Genomic DNA, 25787 nt, shown 5'->3' with positions numbered 1-25787 from the left:
GTTTTCCTTAAGCGATAGTACCCAAGAGTCTGTCTGTTAAATCATGTTGCATCAGTGGACTGGTGCTCTTCATTTGAGATGCACCAATGAACTAAATTGATTGATGCATTATCGATGAACACTTACTGCAGATCGAAAGGACAAATGTGACATCGCATGAGTAATATTTAAACCATAGTAACTGGTAATACGCGTTTCTTTTTACCAAACAAACTGAGCTCAACAACGCTGTATGTACCATAAGATCTTCACGCCATTGATAAATTGTTACGCTTTGACAATCAATTGCCCTCGGGAATTGCATCCTCTCACAAAGCCTAATCTATAATTTACCGTTTAGGTAATGCCTTTGTAGCATAAACAGGAAATAGGAACTTTAGTATTCATGATCGGCTACTTGCTCAAGCTCTAATCTATAACAATTCTCACATATATTGTCTATGTGGTTTACAATGTTATGGAAGGCTAGTAAATCGCTAGTAACTACAAATGACAGTTACGTGTAAGTAGTTGTGTTATGATAGACACGGCATTTCTTGCTGAATTTGCAATCTTGTCAACCGTCAATTTTCCCTACATCAATCATATTTATAATAACACTTGACTGAATGTAACATGATGAAGAGAGACGTTGTGGTTGGTTTGAGGTTTGTTAAGACGGGCTCATCGCTGGTTTTAGTTTTTATAATGCTTGAAAAATTAAATATAGCCATTTGAGAACTGTACCGTCGAGTAATCTATGCACTTGATGTTACATTCATCATTCGTATGGCCATTTACCAACGCATTATGCTAACAATGTAACTGCTCAAGGGATGGCGTTTTCTTTGACTTGCTACAAAAAGTGTGACCGCCATAAGACAGGTGAGGCTGAAGAAGATATCGTCGTTTCATGACTGTGCCATAGCTTTTGGTAATTTAATCAAATAATGTAGCCATTCATCTGTTCCTCGGACATTAGGAAATAGTTTCTGAAGACAAAGATTGATGAGTGGATAGTTTTCTTGAATTTGCATCATCCAATTCATTTATTGGCTGTAGATGACAGGAGAGGCGTAAATATCTTTTGCCTTTAAAATATTTGCATTGTGTCGGATTAGTACTAGGCTGTTATTAAAAAGAAAACAAACCATCTACGCTGAGAATAGTTAGATAAGCGATGCCAAGTGTTAACAGTTAGTGACAAGTTATGAAGAATGATGTGCATATACTCGAGTAATCCATGTTAGTCGGCTGAAGGAATGCCTGGTGATACCTTAGGTACAGTCAGTATCAGATGGAAAGCTTCTTCTTACGAACAAAAAGTTAAATGGTAAAATAATGGACTGACAACTCCTGTAGTCATATTATGCTGAGATTTAGCTGATGACTGGTGATTTAGCTTGAATTTGAATAAGATATAAACAAAGCGACAGTAGCGAAACTTGGACTGGTCAAACTTGAGAAAGAAATGTATGATGTTAGAAAAAGTTTACAGTTCTGTAGAAGTCTGTAGGGCACTTGTAACTTGGGGCATCAATGAATCAAGTCTCTGGTTTGTCAGATTAGTTGGTCTTATGAAGTGATGCAAGTTCACTCAATGCTCGTGATGATCATCTGTTCTATTGTAAAGTGCTGATCTCTTTCTATAGCCCGACGACTGTGAATGCTATGAAAAGTCGTGCAAGCAGCTCCAGTGCTCTCACTAACAATAACAACAACTACGCAACAGATATCCACAACATGGTGAGTGCTCCTCTGTCTTCAGCCACCTGTTGTGACATGCCGACACATGCAGTTGGCAGTTGTAGATGTATTGTTGTGACATTCTCAGTCCAGCTCCTCGGTAGAGTAACCGAATTCAGTAGCATTGCATCACTATTTGTTGCTGACTGGAGAAATCTATCAAAATGTCGGAGAGCTTCTAGAATCTAGTAGATACCTGATTAAACAGCTGAGTTTCTAAATTACTCGAGGGTGTATAATAGTAGTCACTGTTATGTTACGAAACCTCCAACTAATGAATAAAAAAGTCATTTCGTTCTGCTTGTTAGTTTTACGGCGATTTCTGCTAAGGGTTAATTGATAGAGAGTATAACAGTACTATTGACTAGCTAGATGAAGTTAGTCGATAACAAATTATAATAAAGTAAAGGATAATGCAAAGGAGCATATGATGAGAACCAAATTCTTCCACACCTCAGCTAGCATAAAATTCTGTCTGTAAGATAAAAAAGCTTTATTAAAATTCAGCTAAAAAAGAATTAAAGAGAATGATGCAACATTGTTAGAGCTGTTGAGGTTTGAGGGTCAAGGATCGAGGGTCAAGAACCTCAATCCTGTTCGGGCGAGTTTGTAATATCCTGTCTCAATATTTTGCATTCGTTCATAAGTGACCATTTGCTCAATCGAAAAATATTCTTTAACATAGAAATGGTTCATGACTTGTTCAATAAATTGTTATACACAATGAAGGACAACTCCGAGCATTTGCCTTGTAGAGGCCAATTTTGGACCCGCAGTTGTCTGTGGTTAGCAACCCAGACATGTCTATGGACTTAGATGATGACCAAGCACAAGATCTGTCTATGACATCTCTGCGCTCCAGCCAATCGGAATTGGACTTGAGAGACCTTCGTAGTGTACGCTCAACAGACGCTGTATCGGATTCATCCCCACCCGGTACAACATCAACAACGCATCAACCTATCTTGTGAGCATTATTAAAATCCATGTATTTGTTTTCCTTGTGTAATTGAGCATCTTTGTTGAGAGCGAGGAAGGACAAAAATAGAAAGAAAAGTAAACAGGTTGTTTGAATGTAACGGGTATGTCTTATATACGCCCTCGCATCCTTGTATCCTCGCCACTCGCTCTAGCCTTCCATTCATAAAATAGGTATGTCAGTTGATTATTACATAAGTCAAATAAAAGATGTTTTTCATACTTTTAGCCTCTAGGGAAATAAGCATTTTGACGTGATATTATTTGTGAAGAGCTTGTATAAAAATAGGCTTATTGATAAACTCTATGACCTATATGAAATGGAAGTCTATGAAATGGAAATCTATGAAATGGAAGTCTATGAAATGGAAGTCTATGAAAAGACAGCACCATGTCACTACCTCATATCACTAAAACATCTCTCATTTTGTATAGGAAAAAGTGTGCAAAAAACTCTGGTCTAAGCCGTAAATGTTTCATGATGTACCTCAAGCTCCTCTGTGCATAGTTTAGTATTACCTATGTTGAAGTACCTCGAGCTCCTCTGTGCATAGTTTAGTATTACCTATGTTGAAGTACCTCAAGCTCCTCTGTGCATAGTTTAGTATTACCTATGTTGAAGTACCTCGAGCTCCTCTGTGCATAGTTTAGTATTACCTATGTTGAAGTACCTCGAGCTCCTCTGTGCATAGTTTAGTATTACCTATGTTGAAGTACCTCGAGCTCCTCTGTGCATAGTTTAGTATTACCTATGTTGAAGTACCTCAAGCTCCTCTGTTATAGTTTAGTATTACCTATGTTGAAGTACCTCAAGCTCCTCTGTGCATAGTTTAGTATTACCTATGTTGAAGTACCTCGAGCTCCTCTGTGCATAGTTTAGTATTACCTATGTTGAAGTACCTCGAGCTCCTCTGTGCATAGTTTAGTATTACCTATGTTGAAGTACCTCAAGCTCCTCTGTGCATAGTTTAGTATTACCTATGTTGAAGTACCTCAAGCTCCTCTGTGCATAGTTTAGTATTACCTATGTTGAAGTACCTCGAGCTCCTCTGTGCATAGTTTAGTATTACCTATGTTGAAGTACCTCGAGCTCCTCTGTGCATAGTTTAGTATTACCTATGTTGAAGTACCTCAAGCTCCTCTGTGCATAGTTTAGTATTACCTATGTTGAAGTACCTCAAGCTCCTCTGTGCATAGTTTAGTATTACCTATGTTGAAGTACCTCAAGCTCCTCTGTGCATAGTTTAGTATTCCCTATGTTGAAGTACCTCAAGCTCCTCTGTGCATAGTTTAGTATTCCCTATGTTGAAGTACCTCAAGCTCCTCTGTGCATAGTTTAGTATTACCTATGTTGAAGTACCTCAAGCTCCTCTGTGCATAGTTTAGTATTACCTATGTTGAAGTACCTCAAGCTCCTCTGTGCATAGTTTAGTATTACCTATGTTGAAGTACCTCAAGCTCCTCTGTGCATAGTTTAGTATTACCTATGTTGAAGTACCTCAAGCTCCTCTGTGCATAGTTTAGTATTACCTATGTTGTCGACGCTCAGTAATAAGTAAATTTCAGACTTGAAATGCGGATGTAACTTGTAACGAAATCTTCTTCTCACCAACAAGAAACTAATTAGGAAGCAGTTCATAGAACGTTGAGTTCATTGAGCGTTGAGTTACTGGGACCTTTGGTAATTGCATATGAAACTATTAGTAACCTTTTGCCTTGACAAGGATTAAAGAGAGATAACGATCCATAATGATGAGATTAAGAATCTAATGGTCTGGGTTTACTTCTAAATGTTCAGGTCTTTTAGGATGTAGCAGAGGCGGCTCGTCTGAATTTTCGGTTGTTAGAAAATGCGGGAAAGTTTTTGGTACGCAATACGCTTCCAACTTAACCCAATAAAGTCGTGCTTTAGAGAGAACGTTTGCAATGAATTAACGAATAGTTTGTTTTTCATAAAAAGTCATCCTCATCTTATATTACAACGGAGTCGGGGCAGCCTTCTTACGTTTGTTTGCTTTTAAATGCTCAGTTTCAACATCAAATGAATATTTCAATTTGTTTATGTAACTTGTGTCTGCTTGCAGCAATGTTCCTTCAGATAGAGAGGCGTCAACTCAGGACAACGCTGATGATATTAAATTAGAAGGAAGCTCAACAACTGCAATGAACAGTACAATAAACCCACAAACACCAGAATTCCCATCAATGTCAGGACTAAAAGATGGCCATGCAGGGCTTGAACCAAACTCGGAATATCAAAATACCCGGCAATCGACGGAAGATAATAGTATGGAGACTTCAGTATGGACTGATCGACGCTCACGAGACGTTTGGAATAACTCACCGCAGCCATCTCCAAAAAGTGACCGCGGTAACCGCGTCTGGAATGAACATCTAAACAATCACAGAGAAATAAGTCAAGAGGCTGCTGACTGACCGGAGTCGTGCTTCCCTGTTTAATCTTCATATTTTCCTTAGAGGGCAGTAGAATTTTCCTTCCAACAGTACTCAAAGTCAGTGAGCAGCAAGATCGCAAAGCGCTTCTATATTCAAATATTATGCTAATATTTGGAAACAATTTTGTGATAACTTTTTTGAAATATTTTTAATGTGTTACATCGCATACTCAGAGTGGATAATTACATGCACCCAAATATTGCATCAAAAGTATTTTTCTGTTGATGCGATGACATGATGTTAAATTAAGTTATTTCTGCTCCAAGATATTCTATTTAACTAATCTTGTTATTTTCTATGAAAACCGTTGGATAAATTATTGAGACCCAAGAGGGTCACGCCATAGATTCGCGCTTCTATAACCTACGCGAGCAGGCGAGGCATGGATTGCATGTGTTTGGTTGTCACCCCTTGTTATTGTCACAACCTCGTATCAATTATAAATTCTATTTTCAAATATTAATTGTTATGAATAGCCATATCTTTCTGTATAATAATCCATATAGTGCTTATAGCTGTCTTTATCAGTTGCTTTACTGGAGGTAGTATATTTTAGTAGGAAAATGGTTCTATGACACAATGCTAGATATTTTTCCCCTTCTATATTATAACATGTATAGTGACTGTAACACGTTAGAGCCGCACATATATGTATCATTGAATTCACTATATTATAGTTTATTTTTGCCACTGCAACCAAATTTTCAATAAATGAATAATTTTCTATAAAAAGCAATTTGAATGTTTGATTTGAGCAACAGTGTATAGTCAACTACACAGCAAATTGAGAAAACAAAAGATTCTTCAGCGGCTAAAATATGGATAAATTAATTAGAAAGATGAATCACCTGGTAATTTAAAAATGAGTGCGAGTTGTGCCAAGTGAAGGGGAAAACTGTTCAAATCTTGCCACTGCTTACTGCCCTGTAAAAAGCCAGCTATCATTGCAAATGGGATCCGCAGAAGCCGGACGACGACGACGACTCTGGTTAAGGACATTGGCCAGCCGCACAAGATTGGACTGGTTGTGGTGGAGATAGACCATTGTCTCCCAACAGACCAACAACAGCTTGTCCTCATCTGTCTCATCAAGGATGACATCAACCGACAACTGAGGGCTAAATCGGAAGTACGACGCACCAATCATGGAGCACCAAGCTCGTGCTCTTTCAGCTGGTCGTCCTTCCGATTGAGTTGCCTGTAAAAAATCACAAAGTTACGGTTTCTAAAAAGAAAAGGAAACCCAACCCTAAAACTGCAAGCTTTAAAAGCTAAATTATTTTTTCGATACATCAACGCTGAACGCTTAAACGATGGAAAAAGAGCGATAACGTCCGTCCTGTGCTAGCATCACATAGAGTTATATCTTTTATTAGCTTCTGAAACATTTTCTTAGGCGGAAAATACTTGGGAATAAGTAAAGCATTAAAATAAGATGAAACTAACAATAGCAGTTATAGCAATTATAGCAATTATAGCAATTATAGCAGTTATAGCAATTATAGCAGTTATAGCAGTTATAGCAATTATAGCAATTATAGCAGTTATAGCAGTTATAGCAATTATAGCAGTTATAGCAATTATAGCAGTTATAGCAATTATAGCAGTTATAGCAATTATAGCAGTTATAGCAATTATAGCAGTTATAGCAATTATAGCAGTTATAGCAATTATAGCAGTTATAGCAATTATAGCAGTTATAGCAATTATAGCAGTTATAGCAATTATAGCAGTTATAGCAATTATGGCAGTTATAGCAATTATAGCAGTTATAGCAATTATAGCAGTTATAGCAATTATAGCTTGTCCTTCTTTCAATGCTTTAATCAAGACAGTGTAACCGTTTGTTTGTTTTATATGTTTTTTTCAATTATTTTTATATATTTTAAAACCTAACCTTTAATGAATGACTATATTCTATTTGCTACGATTAGAAGAGACATTATATTTAGAGACATGTATATTTCCCACATTAAACAGCCATATAAAATTATAATATGCAAACTACATGTAAGTTAGTGGAGCAGAGCTACTAGCAGTTTCACAAAAAAGTATGAATGAGAGCCGAAAATGTAAAAAGGCGCTATGAAATATGTAAACATATTCTTCCTCGGATTGATCATATTAAATATAAAATTTACATCATTTGTATTATAAATTTATTATAATATATCATTTATGTTATAAATACATTGTCACTTGTTACATTGTCTCAAGTCACTTGTTTTTTAAACAAACGAAGTCAAAAGTGGAGAATACTCTTTCGATGTTTGCACTTGACCAGATTGCAGTAAGGAGGTCGATGTCACAATGTCATTATTGAAAAGAATGAGGGAAAACTGCCAGTTATAGTTGCTACCTCAAAATTAATCTTTTAAAGTTTACTAAATAAACTCATAGGTCTTAACTTCAAAGGTCCTTTTGTAGCATTGTACTACACGCACAGTCAATGATCTCTATCGCATTTAGTATTTCATGACAGAGGAACGTTTACAGATTTTTTATGCACATCAAAACAAGATTTGTTGTCAAGAAACACTGATTTTTACAAATTATGAAAAAATTGAAAAAAATTCACAATTTCAATCGTGATTAAAATCATTTAATTTTTGGGTGTCAACGCTGCAAGAGATTAGTAGCTAAAAGATAAACAGTGGCCGACACTTCCTCTAGAGATGCTGAGATTGATAAATATGTCAAGGACATTGCACACAAGGTTAACAATTTACAACGTAAAAGCCGTGAAAACTATACTCGTAAATTAGGGTAATCGCAGAAGCATTAGAGTGAAGATGGCTGATTGTATAACATAAAGAATAAGCATGGTACACAAAATGATGTACACAAAATATAGTACAGGAGTAATGGGAGTACAGCAGTAGCTTCACAAATACATATCATGTTAGCTGAAATATAGCACGGGAGTAGTAGGAGGACAGCAATAGCTTCACAAATACATATCATGCTAACTGAAATATAGTACGGGAGTAATAGGAATACAGCAATAGCTTCACAAATACATATCATGCTAACTGAAATATAGTACGGGAGTAATAGGAATACAGCAATAGCTTCACAAATACATATCATGCTAACTGAAATATAGCACGGGAGTAGTAGGAGTACAGCAATAGCTTCAAAAATACATATCATGCTAACTGAAATACAGCATGGGAGTAGTAGGAGTACAGCAATAGCTTCAAAAATACATATCATGCTAACTGAAATACAGTACGGGAGTAATAGGAGGACAGCAATAGCTTCACAAATACATATCATGCTAACTGAAATATAGTACGGGAGTAATAGGAATACAGCAATAGCTTCACAAATACATATCATGTTAACTGAAATATAGTACGGGAGTAGTAGGAGTACAGCAATAGCTTCACAAATACATATCATGCTAACTGAAATATAGTACGGGAGTAGTAGGAGTACAGCAATAGCTTCAAAAATACATATCATGCTAACTGAAATATAGTATGGGAGTAGTAGGAGTACAGCAATAGCTTCACAAATACATATCATGCTAACTGAAATATAGCACGGGAGTAGTAGGAGTACAGCAATAGCTTCAAAAATACATATCATGCTAACTGAAATACAGCATGGGAGTAGTAGGAGTACAGCAATAGCTTCAAAAATACATATCATGCTAACTGAAATATAGTACGGGAGTAGTAGGAGTACAGCAATAGCTTCACAAATACATATCATGCTAACTGAAATACAGTACGGGAGTAGTAGGAGTACAGCAATAACTTCACAAATACATATCATGTTAACTGAAATATAGTACGGGAGTAATAGGAGTACAGCAATAGCTTCACAAATACATATCATGCTAACTGAAATATAGTACAGGAGTAATAGGAATACAGCAATAGCTTCCCAAATACATATCATGCTAACTGAAATATAGTACGGGAGTAGTAGGAGTACAGCAATAGCTTCACAAATACATATCATGCTAACTGAAATATAGCACGGGAGTAGTAGGAGTACAGCAATAGCTTCAAAAATACATATCATGCTAACTGAAATACAGCATGGGAGTAGTAGGAGTACAGCAATAACTTCACAAATACATATCATGTTAACTGAAATATAGTACGGGAGTAATAGGAGTACAGCAATAGCTTCACAAATACATATCATGCTAACTGAAATATAGTACAGGAGTAATAGGAATACAGCAATAGCTTCCCAAATACATATCATGCTAACTGAAATATAGTACGGGAGTAGTAGGAGTACAGCAATAGCTTCACAAATACATATCATGCTAACTGAAATATAGTACGGGAGTAATAGAAGTACAGCAATAGCTTCACAAATACATATCATGCTAACTGAAATATAGCACGGGAGTAATAGGTGTACAGCAGTAGCTTCACAAATACATATCATGCTAACTGAAATATAGTACGGGAGTAGTAGGAGTACAGCAATAACTTCACAAATACATATCATGCTAACTGAAATATAGCACGGGAGTAATAGGAGTAGAGCAATAGCTTCACAAATACATATCATGCTAACTGAAATATAGCACGGGAGTAATAGGAGTACAGCAATAGCTTCACAAATACATATCATGCTAACTGAAATATAGTACGGGAGTAGTAAGAGTACAGCAATAGCTTCACAAATACATATCATGTTAACTGAAATATAGTACGGGAGTAGTAGGAGTACAGCAATAGCTTCACAAATACATATCATGCTAACTGAAATATAGCACGGGAGTAGTAGGAGTAGAGCAATAGCTTCACAAATACATATCATGCTAACTGAAATATAGCACGGGAGTAATAGGAGTACAGCAGTAGCTTCACAAATACATATCATGCTAACTGAAATATAGTACGGGAGTAGTAGGAGTACAGCAATAGCTTCACAAATACATATCATGCTAACTGAAATATAGCACGGGAGTAATAGGAGTACAGCAGTAGCTTCACAAATACATATCATGTTAACTGAAATATAGTACGGGAGTAGTAAGAGTACAGCAATAGCTTCACAAATACATATCATGCTAACTGAAATATAGTACGGGAGTAACAGGAGTACAGCAATAGCTTCACAAATACATATCATGCTAACTGAAATATAGTACGGGAGTAGTAGGAGTACAGCAATAACTTCACAAATACATATCATGCTAACTGAAATATAGTACGGGAGTAATAAGAGTACAGCAGTAGCTTCACAAATACATATCATGTTAACTGAAATATAGTATGGTAGTAGTAGGAGTACAGCAATAGCTTCACAAATACATATCATGCTAACTAAAATATAGCACGGGAGTAGTAGGAGTACAGCAGTAGCTTTACAAATACATATCATGCTAACTGAAATATAGTACAGGAGTAGTAGGAGTACAGCAATAGCTTCCCAAATACATATCATGCTAACTGAAATATAGTACGGGAGTAATAGGAGTACAGCAATAGCTTCACAAATACATATCATGCTAACTGAAATATAGCACGTGAGTAGTAGGAGTACAGCAATAGCTTCCCAAATACATATCATGCTAACTGAAATATAACACGGGAGTAGTAGGAGTACAGCAATAGCTTCACAAATACATATCATGCTAACTGAAATACAGTACGGGAGTAATAGGAGTACAGCAATAGCTTCGCAAATACATATCATGTTAACTGAAATATAGTATGGTAGTAGTAGGAGTACAGCAATAGCTTCACAAATACATATCATGTTAACTGAAATATAGTACGGGAGTAATAAAAGTACAGCAATAGCTTCACAAATACATATCATGCTAACTGAAATATAGTACGGGAGTAATAAAAGTACAGCAGTAGCTTCACAAATACATATCATGCTAACTGAAATATAGCACGAGAGTAGTAGGAGTACAGCAATAGCTTCACAAATACATATCATGTTAACCGAAATGCAAACGAGTCGTGAAAACAGTTCTAACTATAAAACTGGTTAAAACCAAAAAATCAGTTCGTTCAATTTTTTTTCATAATAACTGCTGTTTTTAACAGTGATGATTTGATAAATTAGACCATTAGACTAATTTGAGACTAGACAACTAACAAGAAGTTTGATTGGCTAGCCTTAAAACCATATTTGCCATATTTCTCATGAATGGTTAAGAATCGGTGGGCTATAGCCCTATGGTATGGCGAATAGTTGCACAGAGCAAAGACTGATCGATGTTACACAAACTTATTAAATAATGTATACTGTAAACAAACCTGTTCGACAACCATCTTTAGAAGAGAGGTAACGCTCTGCGCTACTCGGTATATCTGCATCGGTCCAGTTGGTTTGTACACATCAATGGCATCAACCGGCATCTGGGGGAAACGACCGGTGCCGAGTGAAACGACACAACATATTGGTCGAACCTGATTGTGCTTGGCCTGTGAAAACCAACATTGTACATATTGTATGTTGTTATGAATCAAAACCAGAGAACAGTTATCTAACGAATTGTAAGCCTAAATAAGAAATGCCTTAAGTTGCTCTCAGACTGACATAACCTGGTCAACACAGGATTCACAATCCATAGAAACAATCTACAAAATAGTTATTAGCGTCGATACAAGTGTAGGTACTGAGGCTGAAAAGCGTAGGTAGTGAGGCTGCAAAGCGTAGGTACTGAGGCTGCAAAGTGTAGGCACTGAGGCTGCAAATTGTAGGTACTGAGGCTGCAAAGTGTAGGTACTGAGGCTTCAAGTGTAGGTATTGAGGCGGCAAAGTGTAGGTACTGAGGCTGAAAATTTACAGGTACTCAGTAAAATTTTCTGAGATACTCAGAAAATTTACATGCACTTGAGCTGAATTTCTTTTTACATTTTTTGAAGTTTGGAACTAGCGCTAAAAATAAATATTGACTGGAGGACTTTTATATCAGTCTAAATTAGCAAAGAAGTTTAAACTCTATTAATAATTAAAACATTTATTATTATACAAAAAACAGATTTTTGCAATTATTTGATATATAATTTTGGAGTTATCTTTTTAAACATCTAGGAAAGGGAAACTCTCAATATATAAGAGTCACTAACAAAGTAAAGAATGGAGAAGTGGAATTGCTGTGGTTAAGTAACGCTAGCTATTCTTTGAAGTGGGTTTTTGGAAGGTGAGAGTTAGTGACTCATTAATATTTTATCAATTGGAGGCGTGGCATTTCCGCCGCCACGGCTAATTAGCTATGACATCATTGTCTAAACTCTCAAAATCGTAAACTCAGGCTGAGACCTTCCTAACTATTAAGGACAAAGTCGGTTTGGCTCACGAGGATATAACCGGCTCGGCTAAAGCCGGGCAAGGCCCCTTATTACTTATATAAAACCTGACTCTCACTCCACCGTGAACAGCTGGCGGTGTGCCAGCGGTCGTCAGCTATACCCTTGGTTTTATGTTTACAACGCCTATGCTACCGGTGGTGATAGCGCTGTGAAGGAATGGATGCTCCTGCACAAGGGTATTTTTTACTCATGGAGGTAAGTTATAAAGTATGTTTCCGGGTGAAGGTCATATTTTTGCGCATTTTTCATAAATCTTTATGCAATTTCCATAAATCTTTGCGCCAAAGCCCTCGTTGAAATCGTACGCACAATGCATTCTGGGTGCGTAGGCTGCCAGTGCACGATTGTCACTACTGGTGACAACCTGCAACCTACACCAAGAACGGTAGAAAAGTTCAACTTGCTGAGCTTTGCCGGCGGCAACCCCTGGGTGCACCGAAGGAGGTTTACCCATGGTGGTGCAACCCTCCTTATGGTGGGGTGAGAACCGGGCTTTACTGAAGCCTAGTCATGTATGTACCAGCCGTGGTTGAAGGGGCGGAGCTTAACCACCCAAAAGCGCATATAACGAGCTCAGGTGAGCAAAAAGGAGAGCGCCTAAAAGTCTCATATTGCGCAGTTAATTGTATGTTCGTTGCATATTAAACTGTAAATATATATTTGAGAAATATAGGTACAGTGCACCCTCAGGAGATGATTTTAATCCGTTCCAGGGTTGGCATCGTATGGTGAAAAAATCATATGGTGAGGTATAGAAACCAATCATTATATAATTCCAACATCCCTTGGTAACAATCATCAAAAGGTTATATAAGTACTGTACATATTAGCAACTAGTAACAAAATAGTATGTTAACTTTAGTAACTATAGTAAACTACAGTAACTTTATTGTATTTAGTCTATCTATCGGTCATGATATGCATTAAAATGTAACGTGCTATGTGCAGTCCGTACCGTAGAGAGTTCTTACCTTCAAGACAGACGTACATATAACATAAACTTTGAACCCAGTTTAAATAAGTTTAGCTTACTAAACACAACAATTGCAGCTAAGTTTTAGTATGTATTTTCAACTATTTCACTGAATTTCAACTTTTGATCGCTAAAATTTTATCACCTATCAGTTTTTGTGATCACTTTTACTGTAAGTTTTAGCTGGCCTGATTAAAACCTTTTTCAACCTAATTCGCCAAAAAAGCCCGAGTGATGCTGTTCTTAAAATGTTCTGTTTAATACCTAAAAAAGTGAAATTTTGTTAGCAGGTTAAGAAAAGTTATCCGACCACTGGCATTCCGTTTGAAGGAAATGCAACGTCAACTTCGCTACTGGTTTTAAAGAGAAAATTTTAGTATTTTTCACACGAGAAATGCTAAATTGAGAAAAATCGGTCATTGTGTCTCTTTCAGGCATTGTAAAAATGTTTTTGGCGAACAGCATTTCGGCGTCTTTGTTGTTTCGACGTATGTTATAAGCACACAGACTGCCAAATTTGATCTCAGACGAAAATTTTGTTGAACTTATACGGTGAAATAAGATTTGGATGACGAGGTTGAAAAATCATCATGTTCCACTTCGTAAAGTGAAAAAATCGTATAGCAGGGCAATGGTATCGTGAGGGTGCACTGTATGTTATTATTGTCTTGTACTCAAGCAGTCTGATTTTTGAGGAGCAAGTAGAGGAAATTGGTCGAGTCCCTTACAACATGTCATGGCAAAAACTCTAGCACGGCAAAACTCATGCAGCGCTGCACCTTTAGAAAATGACTTGTGAGATCACTGGTAGACTTTCCTACATTTGGTGCACAAGCATCCTCTTTCCTCTTTGCATCAACTTTATGACTTTTGTAGGTTTGTACACTTACATTAGTTACCCAAGACAAGCAAAAATTATTAAACAATAAAACGCAGGAGGGGCAAATGATGCCAGTTACAGATGATAGCAACAACAAATGACAACTGTGGTAGATGATAGCAACAACAAATGACAGTTGTGGTAGATGATAGCAACAACAAATGACAACTGTAGTAGATGATAGCAACAACAAATGACAACTGTAGTAGATGATAGCAACAACAAATGAAAGCTGTGGTAGATGATAGCAACAACAAATGAAAGCTGTGGTAGATGATAGCAACAACAAATGAAAGCTGTGGTAGATGATAGCAACAACAAATGAGAGCTGTGGTAGATGATAGCAACAACAAATGACAACTGTGGTAGATGATAGCAACAACGAATGACAACTGTAGTAGATGATACCAACAACAAATGACATCTGTGGTAGATGATAGCAACAACAAATGACAGCTATGGTAGATGATAGCAACAACAAATGACAGCTGCGGTAGATGATAGCAACAACAAATGACAGTTGTGGTAAATGATAGCAACAAGAAATGACAGCTCTGGTAGATGATAGCAACAATGAATGACAGCTCTGGTAGATGGAACTATGACAGATGACGAAAATGACTAGCGATGAATGACACAAGTGACAACCGACACCAGAAACTAATGACATGAGTAACCCAATGAGAGTAGAAATGAATGACACAAGCGACATATGACACCCATAATAAATAACATCAGAGGTGAATGGCCCCAGTTCTTAATGTCAATAGCAAGTCAGGAAGAATAAAACCATGACAAACAACAAATCTAAAATATCAAAATAAATGATCAAGTCTATTTTGTTCAGTTGGTCGTCAAACGATCCTGCCGACTGTGAGAAGAAAGAATAGCGTTGCTCTTGCACTTAAACAACGCTACGCCGATCTGTGATTAAAGAATTAAGAAAAACCTACTGTAGCCTTGAGTCCACAGTTGAACTCATGTATTTCGGTCAAAGCGTCTAAGGTAGGATTGTTGCTCATAAGTCCCCCATCGATAAAACGGTCCATACTTGCAGTAAAAAATGTTGGAGCGGCCCCTGTACTCCTGGCAGCTTGCCAAACATGAACTTCTGCAAAAGTAATGAATGAATACAAATCATACTGATTTGGAGAAAGCAAATAAAGTCAGTAGCTGGTAAAGAACATGTCTGCAGAGCAACCAGAAAGTTGAGAACACTCGTGCAGTACAAATTAGAATAAGCAGACGGTTTAGTTGTGGGGTAAACCAGCACTTACGGTCATGAGTAGGAAGGTGGTAGGTTTAAAGCGAATTGTGGAGAAATTATGGAACCAGATCCAATTATTAAAAACTATAGACACCGGGTTTAGCTATGTAAAAAGGAAAAGAAGGCACAATGTGCCATAACCTATGGCTAAACCGAAAACAAACTTAACCATATCAAGCGCACAAATCTCAACCAGCAAAGATTTAACACTGCTTGGAACCATTTCCCGTCGAAATGTTTGGGAGTTCAAGCTGTTGTCGGTGAATAATGACTGACAACTGACTAGCAAAATCTAAAGAGAACTTTGCACTCTGTAATAATGAGTTGTCCAATCAAACAAGAGCTTCAGTGACCTTGACCTAACTAAAGTAAACAGGACAGAGCAGTTCATTGCAAGCTGCTTGAAGTTACTTCAACAGCTCCTTCTAACGCGAGCTTCGAATGATAAAATGTTGAAAGTTTCAATTCAGGTGATGTGTGACGACTCCTATAGCCATAATATAGCTACATCACATCTGATATAAAAGGTATTTAATATTCAGTTGAAGTGTGACAACTCCTATAGCCATAATATAGCTATCTCACATCTGATATAAAGGGTATTTAATATTCGGTTGAAGTGTGACAACTCCTATAGCCATAATATAGCTACATCACATCTGATATAAAAGGTATTTAATATTCAGTTGAAGTGTGACGACCCCTATAGCCATACTATAACTACATCATATCTGATATAAAGGGTATTTAATATTCAGTTGAAGTGTGATGACTCCTATAACCCTACTATAACTACATCACATCTGTTATAAAGGGTATTTAATATTTGGTTGATGTGTGGCGACTCCTATAGCCATACTATAGCTATCTCACATCTGATATAAAGGGTATTTAATATTCAGTTGAAGTGTGACGACTCCTATAGCCATACTATAGCTACATCATATCTGATATAAAGGGTATTTAATATTCAGTTGATGTGTGACGACTCCTATAGCCATACTATAGCTACATTACATCTGATATAATAGGTATTTAATATTCAGTTGAAGTGTGATGACTCCTATAGCCATACTATAACTACATCACATTTGATATAAAGGGTACTAGCTGCATTACCCGTGTTCGGGAACAGATTTACGCAAAGCAATAGTTTTATTGAGAGTTGTCTTTCATACTGTAAACCAACTCCAAATATGCAATCTACTGAAATTTTTGTGCTGATCTTACTACATACACATATGCAGTCCTACATGTCAATAATGTTAAAGAGACCAATAGAAATATGCAATGTGTTTTACAGCTAGTCTACAGTGCATCAGTTTTGAACCACTCAAATTGGAATTGTCCTAATTTTGTACACAGAACTGATAACGAAATCAACATTGCTAGGCAAACTGACTTTCTTCAAACTGGCAGTATTGAAAAGTTTTACATATTTTAAGAAATTCTAGAAAATATTTTCCTATTGCACTGCTTAGCTATCACCAGCATTTATTGAATTGAGACTTCTACATGCTTGAAACACTAATCATGACTCACCAGTTCTTCGTCTATAGCCTGTGTTTTGACATGGTATAATATACAAACTGTGCAGCAGTAATGTGGTTGTTGATAAAATTTATTATCAATAAAGTCTACTATATAAACTACAAATATGGCCTCTCGCCTTTTCAACGTAAGACATTACATCTGGAGCATTTTTGGACATTCGTCCCATAAAAAAATTCGGCCCTATACTATGTTGCAGGACTGTAGTCAAGTGCAAAGTTTTCTGTCCGTACACGGCGCCTGGTAGCAGCTGCTGTAGTTAGTGCATCTCACTGTTGTCGCCGTTTCATCTGCTCAGAAAATTCAGTTCACCAAGCAGCTGTTGTAGCTAGTGCATCATGTTCTTGTCGCCACTGCATCTGCTTGGAGGTTTCTGCACGTCTGGCCGATGTAGCAGCTGCTCTGAGCCGTTTGAGTCACTGCTGGGTCGGTTCAGTAGTCTCTGCACTTCTAGCGGCTGCAGCATCTATTCTGGCCTGCTCTCGATGTACCTGTGTTTGTTCAGCGGTTTCTGCTCTTCTAGCAGCTGCTATTCTGTTTCGTTGTAGGCGTAGCTGTGTTTGCTCTGCAGTTTCTGCACTTCTAGAAGATGCAGTAGCAGTTCCGCTTCGTTGTGGGCGTAGCTGCGTTTGCTCTGCAGTTTTTGCTCGTCTAACTGCTGCTTTGCGAATTCGGTCTCTTTCTCTACGGAAATCAATCTGTTCTTGCGTTTGGGCGGTAGGCATTTTGAAAGGCATTGCACTGCTTCAAGCATTTCTAAAATTGAATGAGATGGTGTGTTTTTTTGTAATATACACTGCTCGCTTTCTTCTCACCGTCGCCTATCGCAACGCTCAGAGTGCCGTGCAAGTTCTGTAGTAGCTGTAGATCTGTAGTACTTGTAGCTGGAAAAAAAAGTAAAAGTAACTCAGCTGCAAAAGGAAATGAACATGTTTACTATCACAAACAGTGGCAAATCCAACGTTTTCAACCCTTTCACTGAAGTAGACTCATTCATGCGCTTTCCATGGTCGACCGCCGTAAACACATTTTTGCCACTTTCCCAGCAATTGCTAGCGACTGAATTTTATTATCCGTTGACAACATAACCAACAATCTTTAAGACTTTTATAGTAGTGACAGTGTTGTCCGAAGATTTCTCTATAAAATTAGCCTAAAATTAAATTTTAAATCTTCGTTTGAGAATTTCCAACTTAAAAACGAAGAGTTTTTGTGCGAGTTCATTAAATGCGTCCGAGTTAAAAAACAAATAACTACCTATGTTGATGACAGTATAGCCATTTCAGATTTTTTGTGATTACACAGATAATTAAAATGCACAAAGTATAGATACAACAAATTTTTTGTATAGCAGTGCTTGTTAACATGTTGGCAAAATGAAATATATAACCAAAACAAACATTATAGATGGAGTTGGAAATTGAAAAAATATCGTATACATATTAAGCAATATCGGCAAAATGGCTGGCAGTAGGCCAATATCTAAATTTGTACACGGACGCAAGTGAAAGGTTTATGTAGTGGAAGTGTGGCAATTCATAGACAATACAACATTGATTAAGGAATACTTACCTTTTTTATGTAGAAATGTAATAGGTGAGAACTGCGTTTTCCAGTGGCCGCAAGAAACCAACGTTCGCGTGACCTTCTCGGTACACGTTGGCAGTAAATATTATTCGCATGTAAATTACTATTCATTAATTTAATTTATTTAATGATTAGTACATTTGTATAGCTGTATAGGCCGCCAGACTCAGGACGGCGCTTCCTAATTCGACAGCAATTTTGCTGCTTCAAACGCACCAATGTCGTTGGGCGCCGTAAAGAGGCGCGCTAACCAGATATGACGTGTTCCCTGTAAAAACGATGCTGATTAGGTTATGTATAATAGAGGCGTGTACTAACTGGAGATTCCCGTTAACGCGCAAAGTACGGTACTCTATAACGCGGACACACACACACACACACAACGATTGCCGTTTATTTAGTAGATTTATTATTCAGTTGAAGTGTGACGACTCATATAGCCATACAATAGCTACATCACATCTGATATAAAGGGTATTTATTATTCAGTTGAAGTGTGACGACTCCTATTATAGGAGTCGTCACACTATTAATTCAAATTAGGAGTATTCAAATTAAAATCATATGAAACCATGCCAAATTTTTTAAATAAAACAGAATATATTCTGCTAACAGTATGCATAATGACAGACCAGGCTTGACATTGACTATATAACAGGCTTGCTGAGGCCATATCAAGTAATATCGAAAGTGTGACTGGTCACCTCAAACTAATGAGCATTTGGAACATCATGTTACTAATAGATGTTAAGCAATGCAGTTTTTAAAGTGTAAAATAGATAGTGGTAAAAAGAAAAGGCCTTTGATAAGGGAATTAAGTGTATGATGGAATAAAAGAATGACAACTCCAGACACAGTTCGCTAGCTCTTGCCATTATTTTTATGTTTATGTAAAGTGTGAATCCATAACAAGTTCATGTGAACTTGCATGAACAAATTGAAAAGTTAAAGCAAATTTGAACTTTAAAATGTCTATGAGTTGTATAACCTTATTTAAAGCACAACTCTCAGCAATGCTATATTTTATAACATGGGAGTTTTCTTATCCTGGCTTTCCATTGCTTTACGAAAAATTTAAAGGTTGACTTACAATAAAATTCCCGTTACAGTTATTTGGTATCAAAACATTCATCATATCTTACTTTGTTGAGTTGTAGGTGCCAAATATGTGGAAATGTGATTACAAGCTCTTAAAAGCTCAAAAACGAAAAGCCGCCGTAGATTGGAATGTCTTTATTTCTCTGACGTAGCCACGAAATTTGGTTATCATGAATTACCCTTTATATCAGATGTGATGTAGCTATAGTATGGGTATAATACCCATACTATAGCTACATCACATCTGATATAAAGGGTATTTATTATTCAGTTGAAGTGTGACGACTCCTATACCCATACTATAGCTACATCACATCTGATATAAAGGGTATTTATTATTCAGTTGAAGTGTGATGACTCCTATAGCCATACTATAACTACATCATATCTGATATAAAGGGTATTTAATATTCAGTTGAAGTGTGACGACTCCTATAGCCATACTATAGCTACCTCACATCTGATATAAAGGGTATTTAATATTCAGTTGGAGTGTGACAACTCCTATAGCCATACTATAGCTACATCACATCTGATATAAAGGGTATTTATTATTCAGTTGAAGTGTGATGACTCCTATAGCCATACTATAACTACATCATATCTGATATAAAGGGTATTTAATATTCAGTTGAAGTGTGACGACTCCTATAGCCATACTATAGCTACCTCACATCTGATATAAAGGGTATTTAATATTCAGTTGGAGTGTGACAACTCCTATAGCCATACTATAGCTACATCACATCTGATATAAAGGGTATTTATTATTCAGTTGAAGTGTGATGACTCCTATAGCCATACTATAACTACATCATATCTGATATAAAGGGTATTTAATATTCAGTTGAAGTGTGACGACTCCTATAGCCATACTATAGCTACCTCACATCTGATATAAAGGGTATTTAATATTCAGTTGGAGTGTGACAACTCCTATAGCCATACTATAGCTACCTCACATCTGACATAATAGGTATTTAATATTCAGTTGAAGTGTGATGACTCCTATAGCCATACTATAGCTACCTCACATCTGATATAAAGAGTATTTAATATTCAGTTGAAGTGTGACAACTCCTATAGCCATACTATAGCTACCTCACATCTGATATAAAGGGTATTTAATATTCAGTTGAAGTGTGACGAGTTATGTAAATCAGCCAGGATCAACAAGATATTTCGATGTCATTTGAAAATAAACACAAAGGTTGGGGCGGCCCAGTGTGAGAGCAAATAGTCAAATACAACACTGGCTACGCTTTTTTGCCAGGCTGTTTGGCTTCCTACCTTCAGGTTGGGGTGCAGGTGGGAAAGTGTGAGTTGTTTCTTTTGGCAAAAGTCTATGGAATGGGTTATGGTAGTTCCTGAACAGGTGAAGCTCGGGAGGGAACCGATCTGCCAGAAGTGAGGTTACCATCACTCTATAAATAGACATTCCTCACACAGTATATTATACGTTTACTGTATACGATATGTCATGCATGCCCATAAGTGAAGAGAAATGCATAAACGCATATAACCAACAAAACTGTTGCAATAAGTATAGATTTGTAGTAAGCGTTGCAGCTGGTACGGTATGAATTACACAGAAACAATCACAGTAAACATAAATAGCACAGTTCACAGAAATAAACAAACACATTGATTTAAAAGTTAGAATGGTAAATGTTGAATATGTTGATTAAAAGTAAAACTTCTGTACCAAAACCTTTTGACTACCCGTGCAACGTCGGGCAATCAACCAGTACACCTATATATATACATGTATGTATGTCGTCTTCGTCGTCTGTCGTTACCTGTCTGTCCAGCAATAGACTATTAAACTCTTGGAATAGAAAGCTCGCTCCGTGCTACATTTGAACTCAAAAAGCTTACAACTGCAAGTTTTTGAACACTCATCTACAACTTTATTGCTCTTGTTGTATACTGCATACCCTTTTCCCGATTGAACACGCTAAATGACAAATTAATCGATACATTGCGCCATGGGTTACTATGCCCTTGTTATAAAATATTTTTCGCCTAACTATAAAACCTAATACTTTTTCGCCCTCGCCAGAGTAGGGCGAATTTGTTTTTGCCATAGGGCAATACTAACAAAAAAAATTTTCTCAAAATTAAAATTTGGTGAATGTTGTGTTGATTTCGATGAAATACCAAAGATTTCAATATGCTATGCGCCAAAACACCAGTCACAACAGCAGAAAGAGCTATACATTGCTTCCTATTCAGTTCAATGTTATTCGTGATGATAAAAACAGATTCGCAAAAAGATAAGTGGTAAAATTTTAGTTACCAGTTTGAAGTTTACTAAAATACATGCTAAAACTTCCTCTAAGTATGTGTTTAGTAAGCTGTATTCATTTGAGTTAGATTCATCATTTATGTTACACATCTGTCTTGAAGGTAAAAACTCCACAGTACGTACTGCACGTACATACCCCAAGGTACGTACTGCATGTAGTACAATGTTATGTTGTATTTTCTTGAAGATCATAATCACTAAATACACTAAAATTACTGTAGCTAACTATAGTTACTGAAGTTACTAGTTACTCAGGTTAACATGTTTTATAACTAATTTTTAATAATGATGATTTTGATGATTTTTACCAGGTATTTGAATAAGATAGTTACTATATGTTTCTATAACACTCTATACGATATTTTCGTCTTATGATGCCAACGCTGAAACAAATTAAAATCATATGAAACCATGCCAAATTTTTTAAATAAAACAGAATATATTCTGCTAACAGTATGCATAATGACAGACCAGGCTTGACATTGACTATATAACAGGCTTGCTGAGGCTATATCAAGTAATATCGAAAGTGTGACTGGTCACCTCAAACTAATGAGCATTTGGAACATCATGTTACTAATAGATGTTAAGCAATGCAGTTTTTAAAGTGTAAAATAGATAGTGGTAAAAAGAAAAGGCCTTTGATAAGGGAATTAAGTGTATGATGGAATAAAAGAATGACAACTCCAGACACAGTTCGCTAGCTCTTGCCATTATTTTTGTGTTTATGTAAAGTGTGAATCCATAACAAGTTCATGTGAACTTGCATGAACAAATTGAAAAGTTAAAGCAAATTTGAACTTTAAAATGTCTATGAGTTGTATAACCTTATTTAAAGCACAACTCTCAGCAATGCTATATTTTATAACATGGGAGTTTTTTTATCCTGGCTTTCCATTGCTTTACGAAAAATTTAAAGGTTGACTTACAATAAAATTCCCGTTACAGTTATTTGGTATCAAAACATTCATCATATCTTACTTTGTTGAGTTGTAGGTGCCAAATATGTGGAAATGTGATTACAAGCTCTTAAAAGCTCAAAAACGAAAAGCCGCCGTAGATTGGAATGTCTTTATTTCTCTGACGTAGCCACGAAATTTGGTTATCGTCTTGTCACGTGATGTTCTCCTGTGAATTGAAAGGCCAATAAAAAGCACAATATAAAACTTATCTTAGCACTAGTTTGTGACAAACACTTTGGGTTTCACCAAAGACCCTGTATCAAATATAGATGCTCGCTACTTTACAGTTTTGTTTCGGTTTGGTCTAATCGGCAAGTCGTAATCTGATCATGTGACCCAATACTTCGCAAATAATTTTTGCAGCACTTTTCGATTATCACAAATGACCAACAGGCTCGTCATGATTATCAGAAAATGATATGTACTCCTTCAAGCTAAGGCTAAAAAATTAAATGAATTTTTATGTTAAGTTATAAGATATCACTGCTAAAAGTGACAACATTAAAATGACGATAAAACAGACGCGTAAGAACAAAAGCATCTACATTTGATACGGGGTCTTCGGTAAAACCCGAAGTGTTTGTCATAAACTAGTATTACGATAAGTTTTATATTGTGCTTTTTATTGGCCTTTCAATTCACGGGAGAACATCACGTGACAAGACGATAACCAAATTTCGTGGCTACGTCAGAGAAATAGAGATTCCAATCTACGGCGGCGTTTCGTTTTTGAGCTTTTAAGAGCGTGTAATCATGTTTCCACATATTTGGCACCTACTAGACAACAGAATAAGACATGGTGAATCTTTTGATACGAAATAACTGTAATGTGAATTTTGTTGCAAGTCAACCTTTAAATTACTCAAATTCATACCATTCATACATGTATATTCATAAGTTAGTAAAAACACATTTTGGAGTTGCTAGTACCTACCGAGGAGATGGTAACTCTGACATGAGTGTGTTTTCTCCAAACTCTTCCTTCAGCACTGCTTCAAGAATGTCAGCACTATAGGGTTTGCCGCCGCAAAATACTTGGTTCTTAAGTTTGAAATAGAGGCCCAAGCAGTAGCGAGCATCTCTACCTAAAAACACGTTAGGCCGCATTGTATGCTCAGTGTGAACAGCTTCCTATAGCTTGTGATAAAGATATACAAATTAAAGTTATTAAACGCCTACTTCTACAGTATAATTATAGTCTGAGATAATAGTAAAACATTAGGTACTTTTAAGATGTTCAACTTCAAATCAACATGCTCACCCTCCATTATGTTAATTGCACAAAAAGCAAACATGCTCTGCAAGCATTTAGTAAAAACATGTCTACATCTAAGCTCGAGATGACAAGCTTAAAACCTTTCAGAGCTTCTAATATATATATAATATATATATATATATATATATACCTTAATAATATTTAGGTTTATGTTGCAGTAGCAAGAAGCTGTCACTTCTGATGAAGCTTAAAATTATAAAATCACTAAAAAGAAAACTTACATCTCTAAAAAATGTTACTGAGTGCAAAAAAGTAAAGTTAATTTTAGTTTGGATACAAAGGAGACCTGATTTAAAGAAAAAACTAGAGCAGTATCAGGAATATCAAGTACGGTGACATTCTAAAGATGGCAGGAGCCACTGTATGCATGAGAATTCTGTAACTATGAGAGAGACAGGAGTTGGAGTTAGATGGATAACATGGATAGTTACGGTACATAGACAGGAGTTGAAGTTAGATGGATAACATGGATAGTTACGGTACATAGACAGGAGTTGGAGTTAGATGGATAACAGGGATAGTTACGGTTCACAGACAGGAGTTGGAGTTAGATGGATAACAGGGATAGTTACGGTACACAGACAGGAGTTGAAGTTAGATGGATAACAGGGATAGTTACACTACATATACAGGAGTTGAAGTTAGATGGATAACATGGATAGTTACGGTACATAGACAGGAGTTGGAGTTTGATGGATAACAGGGATAGTTACGGTACATAGACAGGAGTTGGAGTTAGATGGATAACAGGGATAGTTACGGTACACAGACAGGAGTTGGAGTTAAATGGATAACAGGAATAGTTACGGTACATAGACAGGAGTTGGAGTTAGATGGATAACAGGGATAGTTACGGCACATAGACAGGAGTTGGAGTTAGATGGATAACATGGATAGTTACGGTACATAGACAGGAGTTGGAGTTAGATGGATAACAGGGATAGTTACGGTTCACAGACAGGAGTTGGAGTTAGATGGATAACAGGGATAGTTACGGTACACAGACAGGAGTTGGAGTTAGATGGATAACAGGAATAGTTACGGTACATAGACAGGAGTTGGAGTTAGATGGATAACAGGGATAGTTACGGTACATAGACAGGAGTTGGAGTTAGATGGATAACATGGATAGTTACGGTACATAAACAGGAGTTGGAGTTAGATGGATAACAGGGATAGTTACGGTACATAGACAGGAGTTGAAGTTAGATGAATAATAGGGATAGTTACGGTACATATACAGGAGTTGGAGTTAGATGGATAACATGGATAGTTACTGTACAAAGACAGGAGTTGGAGTTAGATGGATAACATGGATAGTTACAGTACATAGACAGGAGTTGGAGTTAGATGGATAACAGGGATAGTTACAGTACATAGACAGGAGTTGAAGTTAGATGGATAACATGGATAGTTAC

The 25787-nt window shown here is 36.7% G+C and overlaps 2 protein-coding genes across 6 annotated transcripts in view; one reads left to right on the top strand and one right to left on the bottom strand.

The window, feature by feature from the left end:
• Positions 1-5898, top strand: part of LOC137386986 (forkhead box protein P1-like) — a 100372-nt gene extending 94474 nt beyond the window's left edge. For 3 of the 5 annotated variants that reach the window (XM_068073245.1, XM_068073246.1, XM_068073247.1), the window contains 3 exons: positions 1632-1725; positions 2481-2692; positions 4788-5892. In XM_068073245.1, the coding sequence (XP_067929346.1) occupies positions 1632-1725; positions 2481-2692; positions 4788-5139 (658 nt within the window). In that variant the 3' untranslated portion in view covers positions 5140-5892. Of the gene's footprint in view, positions 1-1631; positions 1726-2480; positions 2693-4787 lie in introns of all 5 variants that reach the window. The other 2 variants (XM_068073243.1, XM_068073244.1) reach the window with 2 other exon arrangements.
• A 161-nt stretch (positions 5899-6059) lies between these two features.
• The window catches only part of LOC137386985 (85/88 kDa calcium-independent phospholipase A2-like), a 68649-nt gene continuing 48921 nt past the window's right edge, over positions 6060-25787 (bottom strand). Inside the window, exons 13-17 of the mRNA XM_068073242.1 lie at positions 24028-24178; positions 21114-21247; positions 15274-15431; positions 11409-11576; positions 6060-6358 (exon numbers count right to left, since the gene is read on the bottom strand). Of these exons, the coding sequence (XP_067929343.1) occupies positions 6077-6358; positions 11409-11576; positions 15274-15431; positions 21114-21247; positions 24028-24178 (893 nt within the window). The 3' untranslated portion in view covers positions 6060-6076. The remainder of the gene's footprint in view (positions 6359-11408; positions 11577-15273; positions 15432-21113; positions 21248-24027; positions 24179-25787) is intronic.

This window comes from Watersipora subatra, chromosome 2 (assembly GCF_963576615.1).
Source record: "Watersipora subatra chromosome 2, tzWatSuba1.1, whole genome shotgun sequence".
Lineage (NCBI taxonomy): Eukaryota > Metazoa > Bryozoa > Gymnolaemata > Cheilostomatida > Watersiporidae > Watersipora > Watersipora subatra.
The sequence above is the reverse complement of the archived record's forward strand: the minus strand, read 5'-3'. Positions and strand labels throughout refer to the sequence as shown.